We start from the raw sequence: 25,806 nt of genomic DNA on the forward strand, positions 1-25,806 counted from the left end.
TCGGTGAGGACTAAGGGGGAATCTCTTGTTTGTGGCTCCACATACATGACCATCATTAAGTGTAGCATGTGTTCATCATTTTCTGGGAAGATGGCTCCTCAGCCCTCCTTGATTAAGATATTTACTCACATCTCAACTTTAGTACTATGTTCTTTAGCATGCATCCTACACACACTGTAGGTATGATTCGGAGATGCTGGTGTTGGACTGGGGTGTACGCACCGAAAGCTAGTGTGCTTCCAATTAAACCTGTTGGACTATAACCTGGTGTTGTGTGATTTTTAACACTGTAGGTATGTCTCAATACCACAGCAAACATATCCAGTGGCCAGGAATAGAATTTTCAAAAAGAGACTTCCGTCCTTTGAGGTGCCCAATGACCCATATATGTCAACCTTAACCAACACTGAGAAACAGATTGTTTGTGATGATATTGCAGTTTGTAGGATCTCGCTATGAACAAATTAACCATTGAGTTTCCTGCATTCCAGCAGTGATTCCACTTAATTATCTACAAAGTGATTTGGGCTGCTATGAAGTGATGAAAGATGCTATACAAATGCAAGTTCTTTCATACTAGTTGTCAGTACAGCTGAAATTTGAATCAAAATAAGATGATAAGATCATAAGACAGAGGAGTGGAAGTAAGGCCATTTGGCCCATCGAGTCCACTCAGCCATTCAATCATGGCTGATGGGCATTTCAACTCCACTTACCCGCACTCCCTGTTGTTCTTAATTCCTTGCGAGATCAAGAATTTATCAATCTCTGCCTTGAAGACAATCAATATCCCGGGCCTCCACTGCGCTCTGTGCCATTGATTTCCACAGGCCCACCACTCTCTGGCTGAAGAAATGTCTCCTTATTTCCATTCTAAATTGACCCCATCTAATTCTAAGGCTGTGCCCATGGGTCCTAGTCTCCTCGCCTAACGGAAACAAATTCCCAGCGTCCACCCTTTCTAAGCCGCACATTAACTTGTAAGCTTCTATTAGATCTCCCCTCAATCTTCTAAACGCTAATGAATACAATCCCAGGATCCTCAGCCGATCATCATGTGTTAAGCCTACCATTCCAGGGATCATCCATATGAATCTCCGCTTGACACGCTCCAGTGCCAGTATGTCCTTCCTGAGGTGAGGGGCCCAAAACTGGACACAGTACTCCAAATGGGGCCTAACCAGAGCTTTATAAAATCTCAGTAGCACATCGCTGCTTTTATATTCCAACCCTCTTGAGATAAATGATAACATTACATTTGCTTTCTTAATCACGGACTCAACCTGCAAGTCAACCTTTAGAGAATCCTATACTAGCATTCCCAGATCCCTTGTACTTTCACGTTATGAATTTTCTCACCGTTTATAAAATAATCCATGCCTGTATTATTTTTCCCAAAATGCAAGACCTCGCATTTGCTCACATTGAATTTCATCAGCCATTTCCTGGACCACTCTCCTAAACTGTCTAAATATTTCTGCAGCCTCCCCACCTCTTCAGAACTACCTGCCTGTCTATCCAACTTTGTATCATTGGCGAACTTCACCAGAATGCCCCAGTCCCTTCATCCAGATCATTACTATATAAAATCAATCCTTACCCATGATACAATCATTCAGCTTTGTAGTACCGGCATTAAAATGAACTGTTTAAACATCTTTTAGAGGCAGCTATCAACATTTCCAACTGTAATTATGGTCCTGGCTGCATGTTATAACCAAGCAATGAGTGACAGTAAATGTATTTGCACAACAACAGCACATCGAGCCAAGAAATTTCCAAGACACTTATCAAATTTAACCCATCTTGACACGTAATTGCAAAGCTATCGTGCCTCTGTGATCTTAACCTCTTCTTTTCGGCTCCTCATTGCTCCCTTACAAGCTCAAGGGCTCAGTTTCATGATCTCAGCAGCAATATTAATTTTTGTCCAGAACTTGAGGTCCTGGTTTCAAGTTTCACTGCAGGCTTCATTGAGAGGCCAAATTAATTTTTGATTTTTAGCGTCCACAGTACTTTGTGTGTTTTTTTTTAAATTATACATTCTTTACACTGTCACAAACCCTGTCCCAGTGTCTCCAGCCAATTAAGTGGTGTCAGCTAGGTCAGAAATTGACAATTACAGCTGACCCCAGAATTGGGAAAGGGAATTATTCCTTCTTTCCTGGAATGTTGGACGAATTGCATCCAGCTTTCGTTAGCTCGTTTGATGCCCACTGTCTCCTTTCCCACTAAGCTGACAAGTGGATTCTCACACAAGGTACAAGCCCAGGGCCAAGGAGAGACTGGAGACTCTTTGGATTGTTCCTCTAGGAGCAGGGAACGTTCAGGGGGAGATTGAAATTGAGGCATTTGGAGTCAGGAAGTGTGGGTCAATAAGGAAGAAGCTGTTCTCAGCAGCAGGACGGTTGGCCACTAGAGAGACATGGGTTAAAGAGAATCAGGAAAAGAACCTGAGGGAGGAAGGGGAGAGATGAGGAGGATGTCTTTTTTTGAGGCAGTGAGTTGGTGTGATCTGGAATGCAGTATCTGAAATGGCAGTGGGAGCAGATTCAACATGAACTTTCAGAAGGTGGGGGAAATCAGGAAGTACTGGAAGAGGGGGACTTTATGGAGGGCTGATGGGGGGGGGGGGGGGGGTGGGAGGTAGGTCTGGAGAGTGTTGCTGTCACTGGACCTTTCAAAGAGCTGCCCCAGACAAATTGGCTGAATGGCCTCCTCTGCAGTACTCACCAATAAAGAAATACATCCATTAAAGGGTGGCACAGTGACTCCGTGCTTAGCACTGCCCTCTCACAGCACCAGGGGCCCAGGTTCAATTCCAGCCTTGGGTGACCGTGTGGAAATTGCATGTTTTCCCTGTGTCTTGTGTGGGTTTCCTCCAGGTGCTCCAATTTCCTTCTACAGTCCAAAACTGTGTGGGTTAGATGGATTGGCAATGCTAAATTTCGCATAGCATCCGGGGATGTTACGGGGATAGGGTCTGCGTTGGATGTCCTTCGGAGGGCTGGTGAAAACTGAATGGGCCAAATGGCCTCTTTCCACTCTGTCGGGATATTACTACTATAATGTTTTTAAGGGTTTGAAAGACAACCTAGGAAGAAAAGATAACCATCGTTGATTCATGAAACACTTTTATCTTCATAAAGACTGGGAAAAGCAGATTGGCAAAAATAGTCTGGAGAATAAATTTCTAGAATATTTTCATATTTTCCTGGTGCAACATATTGTGGAACCAACCAGAGATAAGCTGTATTGGACTGATATTGTGTAATGAGGCAGGTTAAGTAGTAAACTCATGTTAAAGGAATCTTTCAGGGATAAAGTGATCATAAAACATTTGAATTCCTTATTAAGTTTTAAAGGGATGCCATCTCTAACAAGAGTCTTGAACTTAAAGCTAATTACACAGGTATAAGGGGAAAGCTGATTAGGTTGATGAGACAAATGAACAGTGGGAAATATTTAAAGAATACATTCAGATTATTTAAGAAAATAAACAAATACTCAGTAAGAACGTTCCATCTGTGGCTTACTCAGAAAGTTAAAGGTCGTGCTAAGTTTTTAAAAAAAAATTTGTATTGTTCCGACGGTAATATTAAGCCTGCAGATTAGGAGTGCTTTAGAAAGTAGTGAAAGGGCAAGAAAAAAATGATAAATATGTAAAACAAATAAGAGGTTCAACTAGCCATTCAGAAATATTTTACAGATTGTAAGAAGTTTCACAAGTGTACAAAGTGGAAAGTATCAAAAATAAGGTGATCTCTTCATGACAGAGAAATTATTATGGAGGACAAGGAAACAGTGACATGAACAAATATTTTGACTATGTCTTCACAGGCAAAGGCACAAACTGCATACTTAAATAGAGGGGAACCAAGGGGCTAATAAGACTCAGGAACATAAGGTAATAAGTACCAACAGAACAAAGGTGTAAGAGAAACCTAGCCATCTGTCTTAATTATCTAGTCAAAGAGACCAAAAGTAATGTATCTAAGTTTGCTGATAATACAAAACTAGGTGGGAATATAAGCTATTAAAAGGTGAACAAGAAGCTGTAAAAATATCCAAACAGATTAAATGGATGATCAACAAGATAGCAGGTGGGGTTTAATTTCCAGAAGTGTGAGGTTATTTATTTGATAGGAAGAACAGAAAAGCAGATTTTCATAAAAACAGAATGCCCTTTGAAATACTGATGTTCAGAGAGAGTTGGGTGCACTCTGTTTAAACAACAGAGAGTTAGCATGTACCTACAGCAAACAAATACAAAGCTAGATGGCATGTTGACCTTTGTTCTTCATTCCAGAGTAATTGGAGTTCAGTAATAAAGAAGTCTTGCTAAATTGTACAAGGCTTTGGTGAACCCACACCTGGGATTTTTGGTCTCCATATTAAAGGAAGCATATTGCATTGGAGGCAGTACAGGAAAGGTTCCATAAGTCGGTTTCTGAGATGAGAGAGTTGTCCTGTGATGTAAGGCTGAGTGGATTGGGCCTTCTTTATAGTTTCAATATATGAGAAATTACTTCATTGAAACATTTAAGATTCCAAAGGGGTCTTGCTCGGGTAGACATTATAATATTGATTCTCCTGGCTTAGGAATCTAGAATGCTCTGTAGAATCTCAGGTTAAGAGGTTGATTATTTAACATTGAGGTAAGGAGAAACTTCTTCACTCAAAGGATTGCAGATCTTTGGAATCCTTTCCTCCACACGCTTGTGGATATTCCACTGATAGGATATTTAAGATTGAGATAGTCAGGCTTTTCATACTGAAGCTGCCAACCCTCCCCAAAGAATTCTTGGTAATAAACCTACATCTAAGTAGAGTTGCCTTGCGACATTATTTTCATACACAAATGCTCTAACTGAGCTTGCACATGACACCCAATTAGAGATGCCAAACACTCAAATGCCATTAAGAACTGCCTGCCATTGAAGAAGAGACAGGAGCTGCAAGACCAAATGACAGTCAGTTTAGGAACAGTTGCTTTCTTGTCAATTAAAGCAGGCACCTCATCAAGATGGAACACAGTGCAAAACAGCCATGAGTGAGCAGGGTCGGGGCATGCGTATTGCCAGCAGTCATTTGACCCACAGACTAAACTTAAGAAGTTCTGCAAAGCTGTTACCAGGGCTGCGTGGTGAACCTGTCAGTTGTGCACAAATCCTGCACAAGGCTGCTCCATTCTGTCGTGGGGAAGTTCCTAAACAATCACTTTATTAAACTTTAGGGACCATTAATGGTTGTCGAGTGTGCTTCGCATTCAGCTTCTTTGAAAGTTGTCCCAGGAAAGGCAGGACCCAAGTTGACTGTCAGGAATGGGGATTTGCACTCTTGTCTACATCATGTTTTCAGGGAGAAAATGAGGACTGCAGATGCTGGAGATCAGAGTTGAGAGTGTGGTGCTGGAAAAGCACAGCAGGTCAGGCAGCATCCGAGGAGCAGGAGAATTGGCATTTTGGGCATAAGCCCTTCATCAGGAATGAGGCTTGTGGGCCGGGGAGCTAAGAGATAAATGGGAGAGGGATAGGGCTTGGCGGGGGGAAGGTAGCTGGGAATGTGTTAGGTAGATGAAGGTGGGGATGGAAGTGATAGGTTGGAGAGGAAGGTGGAGTAGATAGGTGGGAAAGAAGATGGACTGGTCAAGAGGGAGGGGTGCTAAGTTGGAGGCTCGGGACTGGGATAAGGTGGGGGGAGGGGCAACAAGGAAACGCCCCCCCCACCCCCACCCCCCCCCCCCCCCCCCCCACTCCACCTTATCCCAATCCCAATCCCATGCCTCCAACTCTGTTCTGCCATTTTGTCCTGTCCATCTCCCTTTCCACCTATCTGCTCCACCCTCATCTCTGACCTATCACTTTCACCCCCACTTTCATCTACCTATCACATTGTCAGCTACACAACCCTCCCCTCTTCCCCCTCCCTGCACCCCACCCACCCACCCCACCACCACCACAAGCTTCATTCCTGATGAAGTTCCAAGCCTGAATCATTGATTCTCCCACTTCTTGGATGCTGCCTGGCCTGCTGTGCTTTTGTAGCACCACACTCTCGACCTCATGACGTTTTCACCCTGACTGGCAATCAGTCCAGCCCTTGGTCATCCAGGGAATGAAGGGATATGGGGACCAAATGAAAAGGTGGAGTTGAGGCAGAAGATTATCAATAATCGTACAGAATGACTGGGCAGGCTTGATGGGCCCAATGGTCTGACCTTGCTCCTGTTTCTTATGCTCTTCATTGTAAATTGATAAATGGGGAAGAGTTGACAATGGCAAATTAAAAAAAGTAAAGGCCTGTATAGTATAGAAAATATATAACAATAAAGGCAGCATATACAGAGAAAGGGGAAGACAAAAACAAAAGGAGAAAGTAAGATGCATTTTTATGAACAATGCTATGTGAGTTCAACCAGTCATGGGTCAGGTCAGCTGCATTCAGTTTGTGTGAATGAGGTTTAAACCTTTGCGTTTGTCATGTTTACTGCAATAATGGAAGAATCATACAGGATAAAGGCGTTGGACCATCAATATTTTATATTAATTAATCATACTGAAATTTTTCACTATCTAGGTGTGTTTTCCTCTCTGAATAAAGCTGTCAGTTTTGTGGGATGACTGAAGGATAGAGTTGTTATGGGAAGTCCTTTGCTGTTGTTCAGTAGATTGCAGTGGGTTCTTTATTTCCTACCATATTACTGTCAACTGTTGGTAATGCGCCCTATATAAAGCTCAAGGATATTTTAGCACACCATAAATCAGTAAATTAGGTGGAAGAGACCGAATACAAACTATTTACAGTTCTTCATTTTTTTTTACTGGAGTCTCATGTTAGAGCTCACATTGGAGTACATCTCTCTCAATATTGAATAATTCCAACTTTTAGGATGTTGTTTAGATACAGAGAGAAGTAGATAACTTTGACATGAATTTTAATTGGAACACTTCAATTTAAGATTCCATAGAAACCATGACAGAAAATAAGACCAAAGATTTGCTTATTTTGTTTAGCCAATGTATAGATCAATTGTGAAAATTTCTATTCTCCGACTGAATTATTTCTATCAAATGCTGTAGTGTACAGAACAAAATAATATGTTCTGTTGTGTCACAGACTGGGATAAAATAAACCAAGAGCTAACTTGTTAGAATTATTGAGTTTCTAAAAGGGATGTTAATAGCAAGACTTGCTTTGCAGGAAACAAAATTATTGTAAATATTCCAAGGGATAAATAAGAATTTCATTTACACTTAATTTTTACAGCTGAACACTGCTCTAGTGCATCTCATTGTTCCCATCTTGCAGGCCACGTGTCATTCAAAAGGAATATAAGAAATTAAATTTTCGAAGTTCAAGTATTATGATTTTCCTGCTCTTTATCATCTGGACCACCTGTGGTGCAGCGGCTCTTATACTTGGTTACATTCTTTATCTTGTTAAGGTAAAATGTGTTTATTGATTAGCTAGTTCATCAAATTAGACAATTTAATGTCCATGTGGTAAAACTGGTGTCTAAGATAATTATCATCTCCTTACAATGAAATCTTGTGATACCATGTCATTTAGACAATATTTAGTAAATATTTCTGAAAATACAACATTAATGCATTTCTTAACCAAATATTTCAAAGTGTAATACTGAAGCAAAGCATCACTTTATTCTTGTTTATGTAGCTATAAAACATGATTAATGAAGACAACTGACTAAATCCTCATATTTTCGTTTAGCAAATTATTTGTCCCCTTTTTGTAAAGTGTCCAATGCAAATTTTGTCAGATGTTAGGCTGTGGATCAATGTCCAGGCATCTCCCAACCTTGATTTGATGAGAATTGCCCCATCAGTGTTTTGACCATTCAAAATTGAGATTGGCATCAATAAAATAATTTACGGCTGTGCATCTGCATGTGACCTAGCCGTAAACAAGATTGACTGCAGCACGGTCTGCAATCTATAAGTATTGAAATGTGGCCTGTGGTAAAAACGATGGCACTTTTCAACTCCTGTTCACTGACTGGCATGGACACAATAGGCTGAATGGCCTCCTTCTGTGCTATAAATATTTTATCAATACATAAAGCTTTACCATGGTCTCCCAATAATTTTGTGGTGCTGCATCAAGTTCCGGAAGTCTGAAAAGGAGTGAAAATGCATTATATTATTACATTGCCTCATTTTTCATCTTGATTTCTGCAGGTCAATTGAAGTGTAACCATCTTAAAGTATTGATTAAGAGTGGGTTGACTTGCACATCATTTTGTTGTGTTTAGAATATCACATAAAAATTAGGTCATGTGCAATGAAAGCTTTCAGGATTATTAGGTGACAGTATGGTTATGAAAAGGCCACAGTGGTGGTATTTCTCTTGTTACTAACTGGTCATCATTTTGTTCACTTCATTCTGCTTTGGCTCTTGTGAGCCTTTGTGCCAGCTATGAATGAACTTTAAGGTTCAGTGTTTGTGGATTTAAATGTGGAAATCCCTCTAAATAAAGTGTTTGCGAAAAGAAGAGCAGCAATAAGGAAGTGCCAGGCTTAGCTGCTCAACAATTGTTTTATATCCATAATCCATATTTGTGCACTTTTATTTGCAGATAGAGGTGAAAATGCCTCACTTTGGGACACAGTTTAGACAACCTGGTAGATGTGAAAAATAAGCAGTACTATTGTCATGGGTACATAAATTCTATCTGAAATTGCATGAAGGAAACATTACCAAATGATGGAAATGCAAAGGATTGCTTAATGGGTATTCTTGGTAAACAAGAAAGAAGTTCTGAGCAGTTTGATGGGAGATCATTTCAAAAGACTAAATGTTAGTTATGTTTCACAATGACGTGCTCTTTGGTGTATGCCTGACTCCTCATCCTCAGGCAAATCAAGTAGTCACTCAGCAGCTTTCCTACACTGTTGTGCCGTGAATGTACAGCATTGTTGTGTGTGTACTGACTACCCTAGGCATCCACTTCTATTGTCTCTGTCAAGGTCCATCATCCTGACATTATTAACTGTACTCTCTCCTACTTCCAGTCAGCATTTTGCCCAAGCAGAATTTCTAGATTTTCTGTCTTTGAGCTGTATTCATGTATATATTGTTATAAAGTTTATTTTAAGTGAAATCTGAGCCATCCTTCACTTCGGGACAATACTTCACATTAGATATTATACTTAGGGATGGTAGCCTTCTATCACCTTGCCTAAGAGATCATTTGCAGCCTATTTTTTTCCCTTTTAAGCAGTAATGTTGCAAAATGTCCTGATGAACGCAAGATGAAAAGTTTCTCAATATTTGTTCTTTTTCAGCAATGCTCAATTTATGCTTTTCCTCAGTGCTCCTCCTTTACTACTACTTTTTTACTGTGGTTATCTTTTTTTTAAAATTTGTTATCGTTGATTGGTAGCCTGATCATTTCATATTATTTGAATGTTCCTTTTTAACAGTCCCGCACTTTGAAACTTAGTTCTGCCAGGTGATGCTTTTTCTCAGTCAAGTAGCCACCTGTTTATATCTTCCACTTCCTTTTCAAGTCACATGGCTACTTCTACCATGCCAGGTGTCAGACCTCTCAGTGGGAGAGCATTTTGGTAAAAGTGATCACAATTCCATGACCTTTACTATACTCATGGAGAGGGATAGGAACAGACATTATGGGAAAGTATTTAAGTGGGGGAGGGGGAATTACATTGCTATTAGGCAGGAACTGGGGTGCCTAGATGTTTTCTGGGAAATGCACAACAGAAATGTGGAGGTTGTTTAGGAAGCACCTGATGATAGTGCTGGACAGGTTTGTCCCACTGAGGCAAGGAAGGTCTGGTAAGTTGAAAGAGTCTGGGGTGACAAGAGATGAGGAACGTCTAGTCAAGAGGAAGAAGGAAGCTTACTTAAGGTTGAGGATGCAAGGATCAGACAGGGCTTTAGAGAGTTACAAGGTAGCCAGGAAGGAACTGAAGAATGGACTCAGGAGAGCTAGAAGGGGCATGATTAAGGAAAACCCTAAGGCATTCTACACTTATGTGAGGAACAAGAGGATGGCCAGAGTGAGGATAGGGCTGATCAGGGATAGTGGAGGGACCTTGCAACTGGAGTCAGAGGAAGCAGGTAGAGTAGAGTAGATTTTATTTGTTATTTCTATCATATACAACCGATGCAGTAAAAACGAGACAGCGTTCCTCCAGGACCAAGGTGCTACATGGACAAACTATATGATCATGCAAAGGGCGGCATAAAATGCACAAGTGCAAAACACGCAAATTATATTTTAATAAAAGAATGATAACTAATAGACATTGTTCTAGCAGCAATTCAAAGTCGTGCAAAGAATTTCAATGGAAAAGAGTCCGATCATAGTGTTAAGGAGCCTGATGGCTTGTGGGAAGAAACTGTTGCACAGTCTGGCCATGAGGGACTGAATGCTCTGATATTTTTTTGTCAGATGGCAGGAAGGAGAAGAGTTTGAGTGAGGAGTGGGTGGAGTCTTCCACAATGCACCGTGTGGAGTAAATGTCCGTAATGGAGGGGGAAGAGACCCCGATGGTCTTCTCAGCTGTCCTCACTATCCGTTGTAGGGTCTTACGATCCGAGACAGTGCAATTCCCGAACCAGGCAGTGGTGCTGCAGCTCAGGATACTCTCAATAACCATCTGTAGAATGTGGTGAGGGTGGTGGTGGTGGTGGTGGTGGGTGGGGGGGAAGGGAGTTGGCTTTCCTCAGTCTATGCAACAAGTAGAGATGCTGCTGGGCTTTCTCGGCTGTGGAGCTGGTGTTGAGGGACCAGGTGAGATTTTCTGCCAGGTGGACGCCAAGAAATTTGGTGCTCTTCATGATCTCCACGGGGGAGCAGTCAATGTCCAGTGGAGAGTGGTCGTTCCATGCCCTCCTGAAGTCAACAACCATCTTTTTTGTTTTGTCCACGTTCAGAGACAGGTTGTTGGCTCTGCACCAGCCCGTTAGCTGCTGCAACTCCTCTGTGATTGCTGACTAGTCGTTCTTGCTAATGAGACCCACTACAGTTGTGTCATCAGTAAACTTGATGATGTGATTCAATCTTTGCATCACTGCACAGTCATGTGCAAGGGAGGTCCTTAATGAATACATTGCTTCAGAATTTACTATTGAGAAGGACCTTGATGTTTCTGATGACAGCGTGAAACAGACTGATATGCTAGAACAGGTTGATGTTAGGAAGGAGGATGTGCTGTAAAGGATAGATAAATCCCCTGGGCTCAACGGGATATAGCCTAGGTTACTACAGGATTACTGCGCCTTTGGCAATGATCTTCGCATCTTCACTGTCCACTGAAGTAGTGCCAGATGGTTGGAGGGTGACAAATGTTTATTTACTTGTTCAAGAATGGGAATAGGGATAATCCTGGGAATTACAGACCGGTTAGTCTTATGTCTGTAGTATGCAAAGTATTGGAGAGGATTCTGAGAGACAGAATTTATGATTACTTGGAAGACCATAGTTTGATTAGAGATAGCTAACGTGGATTTGTGAGAGGCAGATCATGCCTCACAAACCTTAGTGAATTCTTTGAGGATGTGGCAAAACATATTGATGAATCTTAGACCAGTGGATGTGGTGAACATGGATTTTAGCAAGGCGTTTAGAAAGGCTCCCCATGGTAGGCTCATTCAGAAAGTAAGGAGGCATAGGATACAGGGAATCCTGTCTGTCTGGATACAGAATTGGCTGGCCCATAGAAGACAGAGGGTGGTGGTAAACAGAAAGTGTTCAGTCTGGAGCTCAGTGATCAGTGGAGTTTCGCAGGGATTGGTTCTGGGACCTCTGCTTTCTGTGATCTTTATAAATGACATGGATGAGGAAGTGGAAGGGTGGGTTAGTAAGTTGCCGATGACATGAAAGTTGGTGGAGTTGTGGATAGTGTGGAGGGCTGTTGTAGGTTGCAATGAGACATTGACAGGCTGCAGAACTGGGCTGATAAGTGGCAGATGGAGTTCAACCTGGAAAAAGTGTGAAGTGATTCACTTTGGAAGGTTGAAATTGAATACAGAATACAGGGTTAAAGGCAGGATTCTTGGCAGTGTGGAGGAACAGAGGGATCTCGGGGTCCGTGTCCATAGGTCCCTCAAAGTTGCCATCCAGGTTGGTAGGGTACTTAAGAAGGCATATGATGTGTTGACTTTCATTAGCAGGGGGAATTGAGTTTAAGAGCTGTAAGGTCATGCTGCAGCTCTGTAGAATCCTGGTTAAACCACACTTGGAATATTGTGTTCAGTTCTGGTCACCTCATTATAGGATGTGAAAGGTTTAGAGAGGGTGCAGAGATTTACCATGATGCTGCCTGGACTGGAGGTCATGTCATGGGGAAAAAAGGTTGAAGGAGCTAGGGCTATTCTCATTGGGGCGAAGAAGGTTGAGAGGTGACTTGATAGAGGTGTTCAAGATGTTGAGGGGCATAGATAGAGTGGATAGCCAGAGACTTTTTTCCATGGCGGAAATGTCAATCACAAGGGGGCATAATTTTAAGGTGATTGGAGGAAGGTTTAGGGTAGATTCTTTACTCAGAGAGTGGAGGGTGCTTGGAATGCACTGCCAGTGGTGGTGGTAGAGTCAGCTACATTAGGGACTTTTAAGAGACTCTTGGATGGGCACATGGAAATTAGTACAATGAAAGGTATTTAGGTTAGTGTGACCTCTAAGTAGAATAGAAGGCCGGCACAACATTGAGGGCCGAATGGTCTGTATTGTGCTGTATTCTTCTGTGTTCTGTGTGCTTTCTGCTGTTTCAAAGTGCTGAATTTTCCTAGTCCCAAACAAAATGCAAACTGGCACTAGAGTTGGGAAAATATGGCAAGATCAGAAAAATGTGATTCTTGAAGTCAAGATAAAGGTCTGTGAATCATGTTAGTGAGTGGTGAGAGAACAATTGCATGCGTTCATATGTCATTATTACTTATTCTCACCAAATTTAAATGCAGTTTACAATTCTCCCACATGGTGGAAATAAACCAGACAATGTTAGTTCCCAACGTGAAGGTCAGAGCAGGTCCAGCTCACTGTTTGCTCGTCCAGACTTCCATCACCAACAGCCTGCAACATATCAAGGCATGTTGCTTAGGCACTGACCACCTGCATCCCCATCCACAGAGGTTAGCATTGGTTAGCATCGCAACAGCTTCCCCACATCATTATGGCACATCTCCAACTCATTGACAATAGTTATCCAATTTGATACTGGAGTTTGGAGTGCACAGATATCTTTCATTAAAATATTGCTGCCAAACAGTTTCAGCCAAATGGCCATGTCTGTCAGTCTAAGGGGAATAATTCTTGTTCGAGTTCAAGGGGACTGTCATGAGTCAAGGGATCCTGCCATCGTCAATCAAGTCCAGTACGTAACTTCAATCAAGGTGCTTGGACCAGATCAGTCAGCTAGTCTGGGGAGTTGGCCTCAATCCTGCAGGTCCAGTCTAGTCCGATTTGCCAGCACTTGGCCCATATCCCTCGAACCCCTTCCTATTCATATACTCATCCAAATGCCTTTTAAATGTTGTAATTGTATCAGCCTCCCCCATTTCCTCTGGCAGTTCATTCCACACACACACCACCCTCTGTGTGAGAAAGTTGCCTCTTAGGTTCCTTTCAATCTTTCCCCTCTCACCTTCAACTTATGCTCTCCAGTTTTGGACACTATACCCCCAATTTTGGTGTCAACTGTAAACTTACCATACCTCCCATGTTCACATCTAAATCATTTATATAAATGTATGTTAGGTAGGGAGCTGCTCATCAATCCTTCAAGGCTGGTCAGTCATTGGTCAAGGTTGCCCTTTCCATTCATTTGAGGGTAGACCATGGTCAGTCCTGAACAAGGACGAGATGTTATCCTATCCTATGTTAGGAAAAGGGCAGCATCAGGGTGTTTAATATAGTCTGGTATTAAAGATGGGCAGCTTGTGTAATTTGATTCTTGTCATGAGAGTTACCCTGGCAGTCAGTCAGACAGGTGATGCATAAGATGGTAATACACTAATGGATTTGAGTTTCTATGTACAATGCAACGATGCCTCTGCCACTTATGTGTCCTTAAAACCTTTCTTGTTGCCCTCCCACAGTTAGACTTTGAAAGGCTATTCATGGCTAGCAGCTTGGTAGAAAGCTGAGATTTAAGTACCGATGTATGAATCCCAGAGTGGCCTATTCTACGAGAGTGGTGCCAAAGAGGTGTGATGCATAATGCTGTAATCAGTGTTAAAATGTGGGAGAGAAACTCTACATGAAACTCCCTAAAATTGACAGCCAAATCTCAGTGAAATTCAGCCTTAGGATTCTGGAGGTTTAATAAATGTTCAAGTTTTGCAACTTCTCATTTAATAGTTTTTGTTATTTTTGCCTTTAAAAAAACAGCTTCTGGAGGAAAATTTGCTCTTCCTTAGTTCTTTTGCCTTTTTTTGAGTGCTTCAATTTCTGTGTGCAGTAATGCTGCTACACTGCTTTAGACAATTGTGAGAACCTTCCCAGGAACAGAATACTCAAATAGAAGAGAAAAATTCAACCTATAAAGGGCACAATTTAAAGAAATCCCTGCACATCTCCAGTTACTTTAGTCAACATTTTCTTTCAGCCAGTGCCACTCAGTATTTGGTCACATCTCGTTATTGTTCACAGGTTGATTTCTGTGATGTATGTGAACTTGATGGTTATTGCATTCCAAAAATAGCACTTTGAGTAAAACCTTTGAGATGTTTAAATATAATGCATATATAAATGACAATTTTATTTGCATTTTGTTATATGATTAGTCACAATTATTGACATACATTTAAAACTATGCGTTTAAGATTTTTACTTGTATTTTACATGAAGCAATTTTACATTATTATTGTATCGACTATTTATAGATAGCAAAATTTTAGTTATAACTCAGACATTAAATATTTAACTTGTATTTTACCCTAGGTCCTAAGCCTGCAAGCTTCAGTACGCACAATGAAAAGCATTCTTAATTTGGTATGGCCAGATTTTATTTTTGGTATTTTATTTGTGTTAATGTATAGTTTGTAAGCTTTGCCTTTATCTGAGGTGATTTATTCATTTTCTGATGAAAAATGAATGTTTTATCAGGGTCTCTGATATTTTTCTTTAATGTTTTGACAGGGAAATAAGGATATTCCATTTTTCACTAACTAATATGTCAGTAGTATGTCAGTTAGGAGTGAGATGAGGAGAAATTTCTTTACTCAGAGTTTTTAGAATTTGAAATGAACTGCCTGGGAGAATGGTGGAGATGGATTCCATAGGAGGTTTCAAAACAGAGCTGGATATATATTTGAAAGTGAAGAATTTAGAGGGCTATGGAGATAGCATGGAGAATGGGACTAGCTTGGTAGTTCATTCGGGAGCCAGTACATACACAGTGGGCCACCCTCTGTATTGTAAAATTCTATAAGCTATAAGAAAATTTGTAGTGGAAAAAGCAGCAGCAGCAGCTGTTAATACATAGAGTCATAGAGATGTACAGCATGGAAACAGACCCTTCAGTCCAACCCGTCCATGCTGACCAGATAGCCCAACCCAATCTAGTCCCAATTGCCAGCACCTGGCCCATATCCCTCCAAACCTTTCCTATTCATATACCCATCCAAATGCCTCTTAAATGTTGCAATTGTACCAGCCTCCACCACATCTCCTGGCAGCTCATTCCATACACGTACCACCCTCTGCGTGAAAAAGTTGCCCCTTAGGTCTCTTTTATATCTTTCCCCTCTCACCCTAAACCTATGCGTTCTAGTTCTGGACTCCCCGACCCCAGGGAAAAGACTTTGCCTATTTATCCTATCCATGCCCCTCATAATTTTGTAAACCTCTATACAACCATAAGACATAGGAGTGGAAGTAAGGCCATTCGGCCCATTGAGTCCACTCCGCCATTCAATCATGGCTGATGGGCATTTCAACTCCACTTACCCGCATTCTCCCCGTAGCCCTTAATTCCCCGAGACAACAAGAATCTATCAATCTCTGCCTTGAAGACATTTAGCGTCCCAGTCTCCACTGCACTCTGCGGCAATGAATTCCACAGGCCCACCACTCTCTGGATGAAGAAATGTCTCCGCATTTCTGTTCTGAATTTACCCCCTCTAATTCTAAGGCTGTGTCCACGGGTCCTAGTCTCCTCACCTAACGGAAACAATTTCCTAGCATCCACCCTTTCCAAGCCATGTATTATCTTGTACGTCTCTATTAAGTCTCCCCTTAATCTTCTAAACTCCAATGAATACAAGCCCAGGATCCTCAGCCGTTCCTTATATGTTAGTCCTACCATTCCAGGGATCATCCCTGTGAATCTCCACTGGACATGTTCCAGTGCCAGTATGTCCTTCCTGAGGTGTGGGGACCAAAACTGGACACAGTACTCCAAATGGGGCCTAACCAGAGCTTTATAAAGTCTCAGTAGCACAGTGGTGCTTTTATATTCCAACCCTCTTGAGATAAGTGACAACATTGCATTCGCTTTCTTAATCACAGACTCGACCTGCATGTTGACCTTTAGAGAACCCTCGACTAGCACTCCCAGATCCCTTTGTACTTTGGCTTTACGAATTTTCTCACTGTTTAGAAAGTAGTCTGTGCTTTTATTCTTTTTGCCAAAGTGCAAGACCTCGCATTTGTTCAGGTTGAACTCCATCAGCCATTTCCTGGACCACTCTCCCAAACTGTCTAGATCCTTCTGCAGCCTCCCCACTTCCTCAGTACTACCTGCCTGTCCACCTAACTTCGTATCATCTGCAAACTTTGCTAGAATTTCCCCAGTACCTTCATCCAGATCATTAATATATAATGCGAACAGCTGTGGCCCCAACACTGAACCCTGCAGGACACCACTCGTCACCGGCTGCCATTCTGAAAAAGAACATCTTATCCCAACTCTCTGCCTTCTGTCCGACAGCCAATCCTCAATCCATCCCAGTAGCTCACCTCGAACACCATGGGCCCTCACCTTGCTCAGCAGCCTCCCGTGTGGCATCTTATCAAAGGCCTTTTGGAAGTCTAGGTAGACCACATCCACTGGGTTTCCCTGGTCTAACCTACTTGTCACCTCTTCAAAGAATACCAACAGGTTTGTCAGGCACGACCTCCCCTTACTAAATCCATGTTGACTTGTTCTAATCAGACTCTGCTCTTCTAAGAATTTAGAAACCTCATCCTTAAAGATGGATTCTAGAATTTTACCAACAACCGAGGTTAGGCTAATTGGCCTATAATTTTCCATCTTTTGTCTTGATCCTTTCTTAAACAATGGGGTTACAACAGCGATCTTCCAATCATCCGGGACTTTCTGTGACTCCAGTGACTCTTGAAAGATCTCAACCAATGCCTCCGCTATTTCCTCAGCCACCTCTCTCAGAACTCCAGGATGTATCCCATCGGGGCCAGGAGATTTATAAATTTTAAGACTTTTTAGCTTTTCTAGCACTATCTCTTTTGTAATGACAACCATACTCAACTCAGACCCCTGACTCCCTTTAATTGTTGGGATATTACTCATGTCTTCCACTGTGAAAACTGATGCAAAGTACTTATTAAGTTCTCCTGCTATTTCCTTATCTCCCATCACTAGGCTTCCAGCATCAGTTTGAAGTGGCCCAATGTCTACTTTTGTCTGTCGTTTGTTTCTTATGTATTGAAAGAAACTTTTACTATCATTTCTAATATTACTGGCTAGCCTACCTTCATATTTGATCCTCTCCTCTCTTATTACTTTTTGTTATCCTCTGTTTGTTTTTGTAGCCTTCCCAATCTTCTGATTTTCCAGTGCTCTTGGCCACTTTATAGGATCTCTCTTTTTCTTTAATACATTTCCTGACTTCCTTTATCAGCCATGACTGTCTAATCCCTCCCTGGATAATCTTTCTTTTCTTGGGGATGAACCTCTGTACAGTGTCCTCAATTATACCCACAAACTCCTGCCATTTTTGCTCTACTGTCTTCCCTGCTAGGCTCTGCTTCCACTCTATTTTTGTCAGTTCCGCTCTCATGCCCTCATAATTACCTTTATTTAACTGTAACACCACTACATCTGATTTTGCCTTCTCTCTTTCAAACTGCAGACTGAACTCTACCATATTATGATCGCTGCTTCCTAAGGGTTCCCTTACTTTAAGATCTTTTATAAAGTCTGGTTCATTGCAAAGCACTAAGTCCAGAATAGCATGCTCCCTTGTGGGCTCCATGACAAGCTGTTCCAAAAAGCCATCCTGTAAGCATTCCATGAATTCCCTTTCTTTGGATCCACTGGCAACATTATTTACCCAGTCCACCTGCATATTGAAGTCTCCCATGATCACTGTGACCTTGCCTTTCTGACATGCCTTCTCTATTTCCCGGTACATGTTGCGTCCCTGGTCCTGACCACTGCTGGGAGATCTGTACACAACTCCCACTATGGTTTTTTTGCCTTTGTGGTTCCTCAATTCCACCCACACAGACTCCACATCATCAGACACTATGTCATTTAGTGCCATAGATTTAATATTGTTCTTAACTAACAAGGCAACCCCACCCCCCTGCCGACCTCCCTGTCTTTTCGATAAATTGAAAATCCTTGGAGGTTTAACTGCCAGTCCTGACCCCCCTGTAACCAAGTCTCTGTGATGCCTACCACATCATAATCATTCACTATGATCTGTGCCATTAGTTCATCTGCTTTGTTATGAATGCTACGAGCATTCAGGTAAAGTGCCTTAATTAAGATTAGAGATATTGGAAGTCATATGATGTCCTAAGTTATTCTTGCTTTTTTCTGCATTCCCAGTCTGCCTCAATTTTAAATCCGCCTGGACACATGCTATCCTGCTGCTTGTCTTTTCATTTAACACCATACTCCCTGTTGCTTTCACTTTCCCTTCCCCCCAACTCAGAAGTTTAAAGTCCTACTGACCACCCTATTTATCCTCTTCGCTAGAACATTGGTACCTGATTGGTTCAGGTGGAGACCGTCCCAACGGTACAGATCCCCCCATTCCAAAACTGATGCCAATGCCCCATGAAGTGGAATCCCTCTTTCCCACACCAATCCCTTAGCCACGTGTTTACTTGCCTAATTTTCTTGTCCCTATGCCAATTGGCACGTGGCTCGGGCAGTAATCCGGAGATTATGACCCTTGAGGACCTGTGCTTCAATTTCCTGCCTAGTGCTTCGTAATCCCCAAACAGGTCCTCCACCCTAGTCTTGCCTATGTTGTTAGTACCAACGTGGACCACAACAACTGGATCCTCCCCCTCCCGCTCCAATATCCTTTCAAGCCGGTCGGAGATGTCCCGCACCCTGGCACCGGGCAGGCAACACACCATGCGAGACTCCCGATCCGGCTTGCAAAGGATACTATCTGTCCCCCTAACTATAGAATCCCCTATAACCACTACTTGTCTATTAACTCCCCCCTCTTGAATGGCCTTCTGCACCATGGTGCCTTGGTCAGTTGGCTCATCCTGTCCAGAGCCCTTTTCCTCATCCGAACAGGGAGCAAGAATCTCATACCTGTTGGACAAGGTCAAGGGCTGAGGCTCCTCCACTCCTGAACTCAGGTTCCCCCCTACCTGCCTCCACTTACAGTCACACTCTGATGAGCCTGACCACTAGCTGAATGTGAATTACTTAATCTCCCAGGTGTGACTGCCTCCTGAAACAAAGCGTCCAGGTAACTCTCCCCCTCCCGGATGTGCCCCAGTGTTTGAAGCTCAGATTCCAGATCATCAACTCTGATCCGAAGTTCTTCCAGCAACCAACACTTGCTGCAGATGTGGTCACTGCCATTCACAATGGGATCAGCCAGCTCCCACATCATACAGCTACAGCACATCACCTGCCCAGCCAACTCTGCTTAGTTAATTAATCACTTAGTTACTTTATACAAGTTTGATTTAGAATACTTTCTGATACCTTTCTGTTATAATCTTTCCCTAAAAAAGAATTAATATATATACACACACAAAAAATTAGTAAATTTTTAACCAGTCACTGGTAAAGAAATAGAAAATCCTTTCCTTAAAAAAAAAAGTGTAGTTAAGGAGGTTAGAGGAGGAGAGTGGGTGGGAGATACTACAGGTGTAGAATCTCGGGTTTAGCCGCCTTCCTGATTTATATACTCACTGCTTTCCTTCCCGGCTGCCCCTCTGGTAGACATCACTTCACCTGCTTCTCCCGCTCTTTCTGTGAAGAGAGAGGAAAAAAAACACCGCTGCCCGCTACAGGTAAGTAATTTTAAAACACACTGTCTTACCTAAGCTGTAGTCTTCCAGGTTCGTTTTTACTCAGCTGCTGCTCCCACTCAAATGACCGTTGGTGTCGAAGGGTGAGTATTTATACTCACTGTTTTCCTTCCCGGCTGCCCCTCTGGTAGACATCACTTCCCCTGCTGCTCCTGCTCTTTCTGTGAAGAGAGAGGAAAAAAAAACACCGCTGCCCGCTACAGGTAAGTAATTTTAAAACAAACTGTCACCCCTCAGCCTCCGCTCCAGGGAAAACAGCCCCAGTCTATTCAGCCTCTCCCTGTAGCTGAGATCCTCCAACCCTGGCAACATCCTTGTAAATCTTTTCTGAACCCTTTCAAGTTTCACAATATCTTTCCAATAGGAAGGAGACCAGAATTGCACGCAGTATTCCAACAGTGGCCTAACCAATGTCCTGTACAGCCGCAACATGACCTCCCAACTCCTGTACTCAATACTCTGACCATTAAAGGAAAGCATACCAAACGCCTTCTTCACTATCCTATCTTCCTGCAACTCCACTTTCAAGGAGCTATGAACCTGCACTCCAATGTCTCTTTGTTCAGCAACACTCCCTAGGACCTTACCATTAACTGTATAAGTCCTGCTAAGATTTGCTTTCTCAAAATGCAGCACCTCGCATTTATCTGAATTAAACTCCATCTGCCACTTCTCAGCCCATTGGCCCATCTGGTCCAGATCCCATTGTAATCTGAGGTAGCCCTCTTCTCTGTCCACTACACCTCCAATTTTGGTGTCATCTGCAAACTTACTAACTGTACCTCTTATGCTTGCATCCAAATCATTTAGGTAAATGACAAAAAGTAGAGGGCCCAGCACCGATCCTTGTGGCACTCCACTGGCCACAGGCCTCCAGTCTGAAAAACAACCCTCCACCACTACCCTGTGTCTTCTACCTTTGTGCCAGTTCTGTATCCAAATGGCTAGTTCTCCCTGTATTCCATGAGATCTAACCTTGCTACTCGGTCTCCCATGGGGAATCTTGTCGAACGCCCTACTGAAGTCCATATAGATCACATCTACTGCTCTGCCCTCATCAATCCTCTTTGTTACTTCTTCAAAAAAAACTCAATCAAGTTTGTGAGACATGATTTCCCACACACAAAGCCATGTTGACGATCCCGAGTCAGTCCTTGCCTTTCCAAATACATGTAAATCCTGTCCCTCAGTATTCCCTCCAACAACTTGCCCACCACCGAGGTCAGGCTCACTGGTCTACATTTCCCTGGCTTGTCTTTACCGCTCTTCTTAAACAGTGGCACCATGTTTTCCAACCTCCAGTCTTCCGGCACCGCACCTGTGACTATCGATGATACAAATATCTCAGCAAGAGGCCCAGCAATCACTTCTCTAGCTTCCCACAGAGTTCTTGGGTACACCTGATCAGTTCCTGGGGATTTATCCACTTTTAACCGTTTCAAGACATCCAGCACTTCCTCCTCTGTAATCTGGACATTTTGCAAGATGTCACCATCTATTTCCCTACAGTCTATGTCTTCCATATCCTTTTCCACAGTAAATACTGATGCAAAATATTCATTTAGTATCTCTCCCATTTTCTGTGGCTCCACACAAAGGCCGCCTTGCTGATCTTTGAGGGGCCCTATTCTCTCCCTAGTTACCTTTTTGTCCTTAATATATTTGTAAAATCCCTTTGAATTCTCCTTAATTCTATTTGCCAAAGCTATCTCATTTCCTCGTTTTGCCCTCCTGATTTCCCTCTTAAGTATACTCCTACTTTCTTTATATTCTTCTGAGGATTCACTCAATCTATCCTGTCAGTCTCAGATACAGTCACATAGATGGGTCAACTCCAGGAAGGGTGAGAGAGGTCGGGACCTAGGGCAGGAGTCTTTTGTGGATATACCCATTTCAAACAGGTATGCTGTTTTGGAAAATGTATTGGGTGATGAATTCTCAGGGGGACGTAGCACGAACTGCCAGGTTTCTGGTACTGAGACTGGCTCTAATGCAACGAGGGGTATGTCGGCTGCCAAGAGATCAATTGTGTTAGGGGAATCTGTAGTCAGAGGTACAGGTAGACAATTCTGTGGCCAGCAGAGGAAAAGCAGAATGGTGTGTTGTTTCCCTGGTGCCAAGATCAAGGATGCCTCAGAGAGGCTGCAGAATGTTCTCACGGGGGAAAGGGGCCAGCAGGAGGTCATTGTCCACATTGGAACCAACGACATTGGAAGGGAAAAGGTTGAGACTCTGAAGGGAGATGACAGCGAGTTAGGCAGAAATTTAAAAAGGAGGTCCTCAAGGGTAATATCTGGATTACTCCCAGTGCTATGAGCTAGTGAGGGCAGGAACAGGAGGATAGAGCAGATGAATGCATGGCTGAGGAGCTGGTGTATGGGAGAAGGATTCATATTTTTGGATCAATGGAATCTCTTTTGGGGTAGAAATGACCTGTACAAGAAGGACGGATTGCACCTAAATTGAAAGGGGACTAATATACTGGCAGGGAGATTTGCTAGAACTGCTTGGGAGGATTTAAACCAGTAAGGTGGGGGTGTGGGACCCAGGGCGATAGTGAGGAAAGAGATCGATCTGTGATGGGTACAGCTGAGAACAGAAGTGAGTCAAACAGTCAGGCAGGCAGGGACAAAGTAGGACTAATAAATTAAACTGCATTTATTTCAATGCAAGGGGCCTAACAGGGAAGGCAGATGAACTCAGGGCGTAGTTAGGAACATGGGACTGGGGTATCGTAGCAATTTTGGAAACATGGCTCAGGGATGGACAGGACTGGCAGCTTAATGTTCCAGGATACAAATGCAACAGGAAGGATAGAAAGGGAGGCAAGAGAGGAGAGTGAGTGGCATTTTTGATAAGGGATAGCATTACAGTTGTGCTGAGAGAGGATATTCCCAGAAATACATCCAGGGAAGTTATCTGGCTGCAACTGAGAAATAAGAAAAGGATGATCACCTTATTGGGATTGTATTATAGACCCCCCCAATAGCCAGAGGGAAATTGAGAAACAAGCTTGTAAGGAGATCTCAGTTATCTGTAAGAATAATAGGGTAGTTATGGTAGGGGATTTTAACTTTCCAAACATTGACTGGGACTGCCATAGTGTTAAAGGTTTAGATGGAGAGGAATTTCTTAAGTGTGTACAAGATAATTTTCTGATTCAGTATGTGGATGTACCTACTGGAGAAGGTGCAAACTTGATATGTATGGAAATGAAATACACTAATGTTCTCAGTCACGTAAGGAATAGGGAATGAAAATTAGTTGCATGTAATCGGGATTGTAAGAAAAGTTTTGACACACGTTATGGGAAGGGACAAAGTTGACAAATTTGACCTTCACTTGGAAGGTTCACTAATGAAGGAAATCACCTAACCGTTGTATATCCTGCCCGATTTTAATTTTCATTCAGTGAAAATGAAGATCAAGTAAATTCTGCAAAAGGAGGGTGATCCACTCTGCTTGTTTAACACCAAGGAGCGAACGTGAAAACTGCCTCCTTTAAGTTTGTCAGCTTCTATCAGGTCACTCCATTTCCGTCATTTTTTGCAGAATTATGTATTGACGAATTTCAGGTTCTTTTTTTCAGGACTATTTCTTCTAATCATGACTATTTTGTATTCCTCCTCACTTGTGATGCGCCAGCTTCTGGGTGCCCAGTTGAAATCAAGGACTTAAAATGTAGAGAATTGCTGGAGGCCTTGGAGGGAGACTTCAGCTCTTTATTATGAAATGGAGTACAAGCAACACATCGATATGGTTTGCCATATTTGTCCACTCTCTCAGTTAGCTCAGTTGGCTGCGTTCAATTCCCACATAGGTTGAAGTTGCCGTGGTGACCCTCAGGTTCAACTCACCACTAGTCGTCTGTCCCTCTCTCTCTCTTTCTCTCTCTAATGTGAGAGCAGCCCAATGGTCTTCTGAGACTATAATGTCTACTGCATTTTGCCAACTCATGCCTACTGTAATTAATAATACTTCAGCAATATCACTACTGTAAAAAAACAGGTTGTGAGATTTATCGATTTGATTGTTAAAAATATAATTGTAGAAGCTAAAGCTTGTAAATGCAAGCCAAAAATTCAAAATTTCCATGGAAGATTCTTGAGAAGTTTTATGTTCAACAAAACCAGTGACTCTGCTTAAAAATTAAATTTTATTTCAACTTATGGTAACCAATGACAGTACAGATATATATAGCATTGGAAAATTCAGGTCTTAAAATTCAATTTCAAAACAACATCTCACCCACGCCATTCTTTTTATCATGGCAATCACCTTTTTGACAATTCTGAGTAGTGCTGCTAATTTAATGCCAATTTGTGCCAACATATAGGCAGATTTTTGTTCTTGGATAGTGCCTGTAGGAGCCTGGGTCAAGACTTCCCAAATTCATTTTATACAAGATCTTACAGCTGATTAAAGCAGCTTTGCTTCCCATTAGGCTGGATTCAAACTCAGCTTCTCGAAATAAAAGGACACAGCACTATTCTATTGCTGCAACTAGTTGGGGTTACTGGAACTTGTTTTAACAAATACACTTTGCACAAATGTTACTGGCAAGTAACTTAATTTAATGTAAGTTTTATGTAGCTTTTAAAAGGTAAATTGTTTGAATGGATAAATTATTGTCTATTATCCTCAACTCCAAGAAAGATATGTCAAAATTCTCTGGTGTACTATATTAATTTACTTAGCACAGGACAGAATATTAATCAATGTGAAGATAATGCTGTTTACCTTAAGATATTTTGTTCAAGCCAAACCTGCCTCTAGAAAGGTAGACTTCTAGCCTATCATCCTGAACTTAATTCCTGAGGTGGTGGAAATAGGATAGGTATCAAACCATCTGGATGGGAGGATTGATACCCACTGAACTTTACAGGCACACTAGTGTCAAATGTGCTATCCAAAATGCTATGTGAGCAGGATGCATACCTTGTCTAACCTTACTCTTATATGTTTAGAAAGCAATGATTCCTTGACCATGTGTTTATCAACGCATAGTTAAATGTTTCACCTAAAACAAAACAACCAAACAACATTAACAGGATTTCAACAGTAGCTGCACTGCTAATTTGTCTTCATTCTTATTTCGCATCTGGAATCACTTTACAGTAAATTTAGGGAGAAGGAGGTGATGATTAGTTTATATTGGATGGTACAAAGTTGTCATTAGAGTTTTGATGGCAATCATGAAGCAAAGTTTAAACTCCATTCCATTCTTCTTGTTAAAAGAAAATTTGTGGAAGCCTAGGCCCTGCAAGGAATATTCATTGAGCACAAATTCAGAAGTAAATCACTAGAAATAGTTTCGGTGGTCACTGACAATTTTTACTTTGTAAGGTAGATATCGTGACAAGAACAGATGCCTCGCCAGTTTGTTCTTGTGTCTCTGACAGATGGGCCTTTAACAAATTACAGTTGCATCAAATAAATGTAAAGTATCATTTTTGAAAGGAGATATTATTCACTGCAGACTTTCTTTAAAGGATAATTTTGTGGGGAATGTTTGATCTCACTCTCTCCAACCATGTAGCATATTTCTAATTTAAAAGCAAGAC

The 25,806-nt window shown here is 42.0% G+C and overlaps 1 protein-coding gene across 1 annotated transcript in view; it reads left to right on the forward strand.

The window, feature by feature from the left end:
- pgap1 (post-GPI attachment to proteins inositol deacylase 1) overlaps nucleotides 1-25,806 on the forward strand; it is a 170,875-nt gene that overhangs the window by 108,826 nt on the left and 36,243 nt on the right. The window contains exons 23-24 of the mRNA XM_072578291.1: nucleotides 7,312-7,447; nucleotides 14,930-14,980. Of these exons, the coding sequence (XP_072434392.1) occupies nucleotides 7,312-7,447; nucleotides 14,930-14,980 (187 nt within the window). The remainder of the gene's footprint in view (nucleotides 1-7,311; nucleotides 7,448-14,929; nucleotides 14,981-25,806) is intronic.

Source organism: Chiloscyllium punctatum, chromosome 10 (assembly GCF_047496795.1).
Source record: "Chiloscyllium punctatum isolate Juve2018m chromosome 10, sChiPun1.3, whole genome shotgun sequence".
NCBI lineage: Eukaryota > Metazoa > Chordata > Chondrichthyes > Orectolobiformes > Hemiscylliidae > Chiloscyllium > Chiloscyllium punctatum.